At 41.2% G+C, this 12,087-nt stretch overlaps 2 protein-coding genes across 4 annotated transcripts in view; both read left to right on the top strand.

Moving 5' to 3' along the window:
• Positions 1–444: 444 nt before the first annotated feature.
• myoz2b (myozenin 2b) lies at positions 445–8,906 on the top strand. 3 transcript variants are annotated; one of them, XM_033623004.2, is made up of 6 exons: positions 465–599; positions 1,604–1,713; positions 3,524–3,690; positions 4,133–4,226; positions 6,822–6,984; positions 7,062–8,906. In XM_033623004.2, exons 2-6 carry the CDS (start codon positions 1,632–1,634, stop codon positions 7,285–7,287), a joined length of 732 nt encoding a protein of 243 aa, XP_033478895.2. In that variant the 5' UTR covers positions 465–599; positions 1,604–1,631; the 3' UTR covers positions 7,288–8,906. The 3 variants fall into 3 exon arrangements, with proteins under 3 accessions (XP_033478896.2, XP_033478895.2, XP_033478899.2); XM_033623005.2 differs by lacking the exon at positions 1,604–1,713 and having other exon boundaries at positions 445–599; XM_033623008.2 differs by lacking the exon at positions 1,604–1,713 and having other exon boundaries at positions 476–621.
• Positions 8,907–11,676: 2,770 nt separating this feature from the next.
• Positions 11,677–12,087, top strand: part of usp53b (ubiquitin specific peptidase 53b) — a 34,747-nt gene continuing 34,336 nt past the window's right edge. Inside the window, exon 1 of the mRNA XM_033623266.2 lies at positions 11,677–12,078. The gene's annotated coding sequence lies outside the window, so the exon portion shown is untranslated. The remainder of the gene's footprint in view (positions 12,079–12,087) is intronic.

The following is a 12,087-nucleotide window of genomic DNA, read 5'->3' as shown; positions in this document are numbered from 1 at the left end:
CTTTATAAAAATCTTTTTGGCTGACCACTATCTCAGGGGTGAGACCGGACTCCCTCTTTAAACCTCCCTCGCTGGTCTGTATATCATTATTCAAAGTCAGTAATCGCACATAGTAACAGTACAGCTTGAAGAGAGGCGTACACACAAGTAGCAGCTGTGTACTAACAGTACTAATGACCTCCCTCACTTGAAGGTAACAGCGCCTCGAGATTACATCCACCCACAGAGACACACTGACTTTGAAGACCCAACACAGGGAAGGAAATGTGTCTCTGGAGGGGAGTCCTCGCCTCAAAGAACATCAGTGAGCATGTTGTCCATCCTCCCCTCTCCCTCTCGCTCTCCGTCTCCCTCTCTGGTAGCTATCCTTGCCCCATGGTGTTTGAGAGTGGTTTTGAGTGTTTGGCAGGTTAAATTTAGCCTATTGATGTAAGCTGCATTCCATTCACAACAGACACAGAGACACACTCACAGTTTGGCTTTAGTGCCCGGGAGTGTGAAGATCAGGGAAGATCAAACTACCTTACTGTAGGTTGACCCCTGAGCCTCCGTGTCTCCCCTTCAAGGATACAGGTTACACAGTAGGGACACCATCACAGGTACGGAGAAAGCCTCTTCAAGGTGTGTCTTGTGAAATGCGGTTGATTTAATTTTGATTGAACGTTACGTTAGAGCATTTAAGAAAGTGACTGTGTTGTGATAAATAAATAGGAGTCACTTTCTTATGACCTTATGGAAATTTGACAGATTATCAGTTTATCAGATCTGTAGAAATGTATGGCTTTGCTTTCTCTTTAGTTTGCATAGAAATGATTTTAAAAATGTCAGATATAATAGCTGCAAAGCCAGCAGATGGGCACAACTACCAAGTTACTACTTATTAATATTTAGTATTGTACCATGGAGTTTAGTTTTCTGCAGAAAAAAAGTGTGATTGCAGGATGATATTTTAAGCATTATGTGTGATATTTTTGGGCTGGTGGACATTTGGTGTGTCCCGCTAGGCATACAAACCCAGATCACAATATTCACCCTTGACCTTTACGCAGGTGATTTATCTTGTGGCAACATTAATGGGAGATACCACTAACGTTAACTCACATACTCAGATTTGCTTCAGTGGCAAGGACGGATTTAAGAATTACGTGCGTTCTACCGATGCAAGTACAATGGGGCTTTAGGATTACGTAATACATTGTAATCTATTAAACGAAACCTCCTCAGAGAGATGATTGTAACATGACGAATACTGACACGGCAGATTTATTTGACGGGTTGCCCTCCGAATCATCTTTAAATTCCAGTAGATCATGACAGCAAATGGGAGATATACTTAAGACTAACAAAACTATATAATGCTGGTGTATTATGTAACAGAAAACAATACAACAACAATACAGACTGAGAATTTCCCCCCTTACAGCTGATGGAAGACGACTTTACATTCACACACCAAACATCAAACTCTGTGTTTAGCTGTATCCTGTCAACATGTGGACTCGCACTGCACTGATGTTCTTGGGGTTGTACCATTAGGGATTAAAACTCCTCCTTTATGACTCAGGCAGAAAAACCACAGCCTGTGCCCTGTATGTGTTTCCAGTACTCCTGCCAACCTTGCCAAAGCCACAATGTCACAATTCTGTACAATGCCAGCTGAGGAGAGGAAGAAGTGTGCAGCAGCTATTTGCCAAGAAGTCCATGGTACCGATGGTATGATAAGAGCGGACAAACACACTGTTGCAACAGAATATCCATTGTGATCCGGGTTCAAATGTCACGGCTGCACTCCCGCACTTGCCATAAATAAGCTAATGGGGTGATTTACTACCTATGGTGACTAATCTTTTGTCGTTGTCCTTTTCAAAAGTCTATTTCTGGAGAGGGGAGGGAAGTTCTGAGGGCCAACTGTGTGTAGCCGTTTGGATAACGTGACGGTTTGTGACAGCTGGGGTACATACCGTCTGTCGTGGTGGATGAGGAAGCATCACGTCCATCCAAAACTAATTCTCAAGTACAATGATAACTCAGTTTCCATGACAGGGCTTACAAAATGGAAAAGCTGAATTTTCTGACACCTTTGATGTCATTTATGGACCCTCTCTTAAACCTTCAGCTGGCAAACTGATATCAGCGTATATTTATATTGTGTATGCAGCACTTTCCAGCTCTAAAACCAGGGTGGGATTAACCCACTATCCCAACCGTCTGTAACGACTCCAGCTCCCTCCCAAGTTAGTTTGTCGTAATTTGATGATACGGAATTTATAGCATCAGCTGATGCATTACAGGCATTAAAGCAAGATTTTTTTGACACAGGACCTTTCTAGAGGACGGCCTAAATATGAGGTTAAAAGGCCATGTTGAGGTGCTCACTCTTTCAGTCTATATTGTGCTTTTGTATTCCCAAACAAATGTGCAATTAAAGCCTAGTGTGTAGGATTTAGTGGCATCTTGCAGTGAGGTTGCAGATTGCAACCAAGCAGCAATCTCTAGGGCTGAAAAATGAAGCCAATGTGGAAATGCCAAAAGCTGCAGTTCCTCAAATGGCCACTTGAGGCTGGCTCCAGAAGCCAGTCAGTTCCCATAGACCCCGATGTTAAAATGTCCAACTTTACAGCAGAAATAAACATGTTTACAGCCTCGTCTCTATAGCTAATTTTCCTCTTTATGATACCTGTATGGTGGATGATTTTTTAATGTAACTCACCTTTTTACACATCCTATTAAGGCTTAAAGTAATGCATTATTAAGGGTGTGGCCTCTTTGAATGACCAGCTGTCTGCAAGGCTTCATCACAAGCTATGAGTCAGATCCACCCCTCGCTCCTCCACAGCTCCACCCTCTCGTCCAAATACCTTCTGGCTCCAAAAACCTAAGGTGGTGATGGCCAAAAAACTGAACTTGAGGATGGCGTCACGTTGGCTATCCGTTATTTTATATTGGCTGTGACTGCAACCAACCCATGTGTCAAGCATGTAGAAGACCTACTGTGGCCAATGTGAAAACACAAATGGCGCTCTATGGAGCCAGTGTTATTTGTTTGTTCTGGGCTACTGTAGAAACAACTACGGACGAGGACCTGCTCCATATGTAGATACATACAGCTCATTCTGAGGTTACGAAAACCCAACAATTCTTATTTTCAGGTGATTTCTAAACTAAGGAAAACGTAGTTATAAATATTATATACCATCCCCCTGAATCCAACACATGGAACCTTTCATCAAATCATCATTCATGCCACACCATAAACTCTGGGACACCCAAAGCAGTTGCCCACCTTTTCCCATTGCTATCAACCCAATAACATCAGTGACAACCCTTTGGATTGGTTATCCTCTTTAAAATTATACCTTAACTAAATGATACATGTTGGCCTTAGTGTTTCAGCAACTGTTAACACACTGACTGATTAACTGATTGATTGGTTGGTTGATTCATTATTGTCTAAGCCTACTAAATCGACACAGATTATTTTCTTTTTCTTTACCTTTATCTTTATGTATATTTTTTTCAACAGGGGACACAATGGATCTCGGAAAGAAGCTCAGCACTCCTAAAGACATTATGCTGGAGGAGTTATCGTTGCTTTCCAACAGAGGTTCCCGGCTTTTCAAAATGCGCCAGAGGAGATCCGAAAAATACACATTTGAAAGTATCCAAAACGAGGCAAACGCACTGCTGAATGTGAGTCGATTCAATTCTGTCTTCTTGCACATTTTTGATTATCACTATCTGGAGTTCTGGCATCAATGCTGTCTGCAGGAGAAAGTGTAAAATTGTCTGTGTATTACTCATTTAGCAAAATTATCAGGAAATATGCTCTTCAAAAAAAAGTGTTACAACACATGGGTGATAAGAGAGACATGTGCCTCTTGCCTTTTACATCGTCCAGCCAAATAGTTCTGAGAGGCTGTGTAGGCACTTTGCTGAGGAGCTACTCCTCTTTATCAGTGCCTGCTGATGTGTTTCTGTGTCCGTGTGTATGTGCACGCGATGTAGCTATAAGTGTGTGTTTATGCGTGTGTATCAGTGCATGGAGCAGCTATAGATGTGCCAGGTTTACATTTTGTTACGCAACTGGTAACCAAAGCATAATACATGTACTGTGCTTTATTCTGTTTCGCAGAATGACATTTCAACAGAGAATACACACACTGTGGAAATTAAAGTGGATGCACCAGCTGAAGGAAGTACTGAAAATCCAGCAGTCACTGTTACAGGTAATTATAGTGTTAAGCTAGTGAGGCTGCTTATGATGAATCCAACAGAAAACTTTAAAATTTACAATATAAATCAAGATTTAAAGGTCTAGTGTGTGGGATTTAGTGGCATCTAGTGGTGAGGTTGCAGATTGCAATCAACCGAACCTTCTCCCATGTGTCAAGCCTGTGGGGAACTGAAGTGGCTGACACTGAAATGTGAATGGCCCTATCTAGAGCCAGTGTTGGGTTTGTCCATTCTGAGCTACTGTAGAAACAATAGCAGAAGACCTGCTCTGTAAGTAGATTTACACGGCTCGTTCTAAGGTAACAAAAAGACGATGCTTATTTTCAGGACGCTATACACTAATGGAAAAAGTATTACATCCCATTTCTGTCAATTTATCCCCCTACACACTGGACCTTTAAACATTAAAATATCAATCATAATCACGGGTAAAAATAAATGTGCTAACATTATCATCAGACCTGGTCATTGAAAGAATTCCTACTGTATTTCTTCCGCTGTCAAACTGTAAAAACATAAAAAATAAAAACCTAATCTGTTACGCTGCACATTCAAATAATAGTAACTGATTATGTAACGCTGTCATAATAATGACAACTGATATCATACAGTCATAACAGCTGGTCTTGTTTTGTGGCAACAAGCTTGAGTAGACAACATGGATGTAACTCTGATTCGTAACACAACCTGAGCAGCGTTAAATGCTTCATTTTATTTTGTTATATTATATTTTAATAGGCCAGCAGAATCCTGTGCCGATTCTTAAATGCTCCAGTAGGGTGTCATCCCATGTCGACACATTATATGATGAGTACACACTTCAACTATGTGCTATTTTAAGGCCCCAGATCTCAGTGACAGACAACTCAGTCTGCCTGTGTTCTCTAAGCACAGTCTCTATTCATAATCCTATCCACTCTTTAGCCACACCCCATCACCACCACCACTGCCCCCACCCCAGAAAACAGCTCAGCATTAAAGCTGTAACTTTTACTAAAATAACCTTGTCTCGTATTTGCTGAAACTGTCAGTATATCCACACAGCACTAAATGAGACAGATAATCTGTGTAAAGAAATCCTGTCCTTCTGCCTACTCCATTGCTTCATAGCAGAGACGCGTGTTTTATACTGCATGTGAATAAAACAACCAATCCAAGCCGAGGACTCTCTAACGTAGCTGTCAATCATGTCAATCACTGATCGTCAACTGCAGTCATACTGTGTTGCCTATTTTTTGCATCCAGTGTTTCAGAAACATATTTTAGTGCACTGTTTTGCTGTAAAGAGAGAAATTTTGTGACCCGGCAACCATGTTGAAAGCCTAGCATTGGCCACCGGCCATAACAAACTCTACCATTTTACAGCTAATGCTTGATTTATGCTTGATGCATCTGTGAGGGTTGGGAGTATCTGCACTGCAAAAGTGATGTCACTCCATTAGACACAGCCCTTCGTGGGTGTTTTGTGCAGTAGGTTTTCACCTGGCCATGCACATCTAACTTTTTCTACCTATGTGGACAGGGAGGGGTGGAGAGCCATGCTGTAGAGATGAGTTTTCGCTACACCACTCCCCACAGTTTGTTAGACAACACATTCTTACTCCGACCTCGTCACATATTGACGTTTGGTCATGGACTTTTCACGGCCACATACGACGTGCAAGGTACGAGGTGCGTTGGTCGATGACGTTCTGGGACACCGCGTCAAGTTCAGCCTGTTACATACATTGTCTTCTTTCCAAACACACGTCCGTTTTCACAGGAAATGTAACATTTACATACAGTCTCTTTCAAAATAAATGCACTGAGTCAGTACAACACCGTGAATTGATGTTTTTTTCCTTCAACAACAAACACATGCGGTTGGGTTCAGTCAACAAAAACACGTGGTTAGGTTTAGGAAAAGAGAACAGGGTTTGGCTTTAGAATCTTATGGGACACAAACACCGCTCTCTTGGGTGAAGGTCGCTGTTTGTTGGACCCAGCCACAACCCCTCCTGCCCACCCCAGTCGGACTTTCACCACCTTAACTTTTGTCCTTGTCCCGCTGCATTTCCCCCTGACACTGCTGAGCACTGTTAAACTATAATGGCAACCGGCCACATATCATGCCAACGTTAAAGGATGCTTTTTTTCATTGGTTTCTGACACTGCAAGTCACTGCCCAAGCACCGAATTTCGACGACTTTGGAGTAAGACACGGCTCTGTTAGAATGTCGGTTTTGCTGTGGGGAGAAACTGCACAGAGCATAAAAGATCCAAACATACCTCGTGTCCTTGCTAAAAGCATAAACAAGCCTTAAACAGTGCACTAGAATATGTTTCTGAAGTCAAGGATCTGCAGTGACAGAATCTTGATTTATGTTTGATCTGTCCAGTCTGACAGTTTAACAGCAGTTCATGGAGTGACTGACATGATTGACAAATGCATTACAGACTCCTTCACTCTGTTTGGTCATTTTCCAACAGCCACAGTAGATTGTAGTGAATGCCAATAGAGGCAGTAGGCAGAAAAGTTACTTGTTGTTTATTTAACCTAAAACCACTGATTTCATGTTGCCTCTCTGTTTCTGTTTGCTCCATGACAGAAGTGACTACAGAGAAGGTAGATGCCTCACCTATGCCAAAGTCCTACCACTCCCCGTGGGATCAGGCAATCCTCAGTAACCCTGACCTCGCCGAAACTCTGAAAGTGACAATGTCAGCACCAGACCCACGACCAGACCTTCCTGAGTACAAATGCTTTAACCGGTGAGAAAACTATGAGCACATTTTAACAAGCAGAGCACAACAAGTAGGCTGCCACTCACACTTGATGTCAATCACAGGGTTGCCACTCCTTTTGGTGGCTTTGAGAAAGCTCCCAAAGGAATCACATTCAAGCTCCCCGTGGTGGACCTGAACCCACCCAGCTTCCCAGAGCTGCAGGAGCCGGGGATGAAGCGACCCACCTTCAACAGGACAGCCCAGGGGTGGATATCTGAGGGCACCCATCTGATCCTACCCACTATTACCCTGGAGCCCATCAAAATCCCAGAGTCTGACGACCTGTAGGTTGCTTACTGTAATCTGGCAACATGATATTGGCTGCAGTGTTCTGGCCCCCACCTGTGATGACAGCAAAACGGTCATTTTGTAGCACAGTTACAATTCCTAACCAATATTTTGGGTTTTTCCCATTCAACGGACACAAAATGTTTCATGCATTTGATGACTAGTGTGTTTCCACTGATACTGAAAGCAAAACTGTAAATTTTATAAATGTTTAGATGAATTGATGAAAATGTAATGTAAATAAAGAATGCAAAGTATTTATTGATGGCACCCAACTGGAACATGCAGTAAGTTGTATTTAGTGCATATCAGTGAGCAGTATTTCAGTTATATCTACTTCAAAAAACTGCATTACAGAAAAATACACACATAAAGTATGATGTTCTTGCTATCCATATATTATCATAAAATCAAATCTTAACCTAAAGGGTAACTTCAGTATTTTGTACCCCTTTTTTCCAAGTTTTTGTATCTGAATGACGAATAGGAGCAAAAACTTTTGAAATTCTTCCAGTAGTGAAAGCGGAAAAACAGGCTGCAATGTAACCACTTGGGGAAACTGTGCACCATCAGTTTACGTCCACTAAAAGAGCTTGTTTTTGCCATTGACAGGCTCAGACTGTTATTCTAAGTGTCTAAACACATAATGGAAAGGATCCTCCTTGTTAAAGAGTAAGATCCATTTTGTTTAACCAGGCACAGCCATGAAATCACCAAATTCACCAGACTCCATTTAAAGTCTACAGACACAAAAAACCTCACAAAAACCATCTTGGTTCATCTCTCCATTGTTCCAAAATCACCACCTCTAGTTTGGTTAAAATAAACCTTTAATTCAACCAGTTAGATGTGAAAATACGCTGGCTCTGTGCACTCTAAAATTACTGTTTATTTAAAGAGTCTGGTGGGTTGGTGATGAAGATTTTGGGGCTGTTTCTGATTAAATAAAAAGTTAACAAAAAGCTCAGACTGTTTCGCGGGTGCAGCCCTCTCACTCAATATTGGAACAATTTCAAAAAATGTCGTCCCCATAAGTCACTTAGACACAGAAACATAAGAAAATAGGAAAAGAAAGAAAAGTACTGAGGTTACCCATTAATGTTAGAGCAAGCAACTGTTGAACATACAAATATAAAATATAAATCACTGAAAGTAAAGTAATGTAAAATTCAGCACAAAAACAAGTAATTTATAGATTTATAGAAATAAAATAATGGTTAAGAGCTCTGATTTCTTGTTGACTGCTGAAGAAAAAGAAATTGTTTCAAATTGCAACTGAGAAACATTTTATTCTGAGGAAATAACAGAGGTCATAAGCATGGCATCACTACATCGATCTGGGAGGAAGACTGAGAAAGCTGGACTTTGATCTGCAATGGCATGGAACTGGTACTTTGATTTTTTAGGCAAATACATTTCATAACACACAGATCAATACAAAATGGATATAGCCACGCCTTGTTTGGAGTGGAAGAACACCGAAGAGTAGATTAAAATGTTTGTTCTGCATCGTTTTTAGACACATATGCACTACAAATGCCGACAACAGCAATACTGTGTTAATGTGTTATATTTTGATGTTGAACTCACTGTGTTTCTGAAGAACTTGGCAGAAAACAGTCGCTCTGTGTGCCTTTACTTCCACAGTTTAAGTGTATTGCCTCCTCAAACATACTGTCTATTGTCTCTCTAATGACTAACTCAAAGGTACACTATGCAGGGTTGTTGGTTACCATTTCTAAACACGCTCACCAGAGCAAAGTAAAAGTAAAATCCAACTCCAGATTCACTCTTGCTTGCCATTTTGCCTCACTGTATTTGTGACTTTTCGGCGTTGTGTCTCTTGGATGCCTGCAGCTGGCACAGTCTATCTTTAATACACACCTTTTTTATGCTTCTGAATGTAACTGCACATCCAGTTTAACAAACTCTGTATTTCAGATGACTGGAAAACATAGACGGGGAGAAAATTGAATTCAAGGCCAGTGGGGACTCATGAGCAAACCTAATGCATGAATTTCATTTTCCAAAACCTCAACAATCAAATGAATTTGCATTTCTATTAACACCAAATGGTTTGTGAGTCAAATGTGCAGAGGGGATTTTAATTTTTTTCAGCTGTGTCATTACTGTCACGATAAGAAATGTCCATTTGGATCATTTCAAATGAATTAATACGGCAGCTGTGTTTGTCTCACCCACTCCCTGAAAGATTGAGCTATTTTAAGACTTAACTTTGAGAGAGTCTTATGTAAGCAATGTCACCGCAGTACATGTAGAAGGTGATGTCTCACTTTCATGATGGTGCACAGGTATAGAGGGGAATACGTGTCAGACATCCCAACATGTAAATCCTGTTTGTCTGTGATAGAAATCTAAAAACATGATAATAATAGACCTAACTGAACTCAAGTTACTGTTTAAACTCTGAATGCCCTCGTAGTCACTGATTTATAGTTGCTGAGAGTCTATTTAAGTCACTTTTTTCCCAGAAAGGCTGAACTCCACTCTGGAAACTGAAAAAAGAAAGAACAAAATGGATACAAAGAAAAAAATCCTGACTCCAAAAATAAACTAAAGAACAGTAGAGTTTGACAGCTCATCTGAACAGAGCTCAGCTGTGCAACATTCAGAGGGTGAAATATGAAGCCTAAAATAAAAAATACCAAAAACACCTCACGCGTCTCAAGGGAGGTTTCAGTGCTATTGCTGGAGCCAAGATGGGATCAGAGAAAAGCTATATACAGTTAGACTGTACCATCCCATCGACACATGCTCCACAGTTTTCCCATATATTCACTTCAGTATATAGCGCTGCAGAACATATCAGGACCTGTATGAAAATAATAGTTTCCCTACAGTCGAAGCGTATCACTGAAATAGAGGATGTGCCTGTTAAATATTCACAAACAGATTTCATTCTTGGACTCAAAATAAGCGAGAACTTCTCAGTGTAACAACTAACGACGAGTCAGATACGCTATTTTTCACAGGCTGGCCCACATACTGAAGACACACTCACACACACACTGTAAATTATCTACTAGGATCCACTGTGTGCATTGTATTTCAAGGAGGTGAGAAAAGCAGGAGGTGATCAACATGGCATGTGGCATAAGGATGGTAAACAGTGCGTCATCAAATCACTCATTTTATCCTTGATCTGATTATTTTTGGGAATTTAATTATTGTTGCACTGAATAATGAAGCTTTGGACATTTTGGGCAGACCCACTTAAACAGGGATACTTAATTTGCTTTCCTCAGGGGCCACTTTTGCAAAATGACAGGAGGCCAGGGGTCATTTACTAAACAAACATTAATAATATCTAACGGATAAACAAATGAATAAATGAGGCAAATCCAGTTGCAGCAGCACCACCCAGGTCAAGTGTGTGCAGGGGCGTTTCTAGGATTTGAGGACATTTGGGGCTTAGCCAGTACCTCTGTTAAAATAAATAAATAAATAAAAATAAATAAAGGTCTATTTTGATATTTCTGTGCACTCTGGCAGCTTCTTTACATTTGAAGAACAAAAACACAAAAAATAGAAATTAATTTATTTTCAATGAATTAGAAAACATGGCTGGCGGGGGCGTCAGTGGCTTAGTGTTTAGATCAGGTGCCCCTATGCATAGAGGCCCTGTCCCCTGACTCTCTCTCCCCCCCCTCACACTTGGCTGTCCTATCCATTAAAGGTAAAAAGCCCCCCCAAAAAATCTTTAAAAAAAGAAAATACTCAGTGGGCCACCCTGCAGCATATCACGAGCCAGGTTTGGCCAACGGGCTGTAAATTGAGTATCACAGCACTAAAATTTATGTGGGAAAGAAACAGACACTCCAATCACTGAGTGTCATTTCTGCTGACTGTGGCTTGTGTGCACCATCAGTCGTCCTGTCTTCACTTAAAACCTGCTCAGCTCTGCAGGCTCTCCCTTCCAGGCCTTCCATCTGCCCCGATTTTTGTGAATTGTCCTGTTTACTGCAGTCACAGAGACAGAGATGGTAGATTAAGAATATTATTGCTGTTTGATTGAAAAAAAAAAGCTTAATAGTGAATCAAATGATGAGAAAGAGGATGAAAGCTTCTTTTTTTCAGTGCATGGTAGTTTTGGAATATTTAAACATTTGGTATTTCACCTTTAATCCAGATATAAAACAGTATTCTGTTGTGTTGTTTGACATTTAAGTGAGAGCATTCACAGGAAATAAATAAAAAAAAAAATCACACACAGGCAGGGTTTAGTCCCCACAGTGCTGCATGATTATGAAACCAGTGCAGTCATGTGATGTCTTCTCTCATCATCATCATGACAAGTTGGAAGTCTGACCTTCCGCCAGCACACAGTTTGCCATGCAGGGACTGAAGATTGCAATACAGCAGCAGTGCACTTGAGGCTACACTAGGGGCGGAGTTTGACCTCTCAAGTCTCAAAACATCACTAATCCGCGTCGGACATTCACATGCACAGGCCATCACTGGCCCCGTTTGTGCAGGAAAAAAAGCGGACGATTTTTTTTTTTTTTTTTTTTTTACCGAAATAACACTGTCCCGCCCGGGTGTGTGTGGCAGCAAACAGCGGCTCGGGCTGCAGTCTGTGTGCGTGTCGGAGGGATTGGGAATGCTGCACTATGACAGATAGTGCGTTACATGCGTCTGGACATATCTGCAGTGTTTTCTAGCCAGTTTTATTTGGAGCATTCGGGGAGAAGTGTTGGGGATTTTGCGCGTTGACAGCTGGACCGCCCTGCGCCTTCATTGGAGGCAATCAAGTATCCGCTTCCCTTTAAGGTGAGTCGG

This window comes from Epinephelus lanceolatus, chromosome 3 (assembly GCF_041903045.1).
Source record: "Epinephelus lanceolatus isolate andai-2023 chromosome 3, ASM4190304v1, whole genome shotgun sequence".
NCBI classification, from domain to species: domain Eukaryota; kingdom Metazoa; phylum Chordata; class Actinopteri; order Perciformes; family Serranidae; genus Epinephelus; species Epinephelus lanceolatus.
This window is presented reverse-complemented; position numbering and strand designations above follow the sequence as displayed.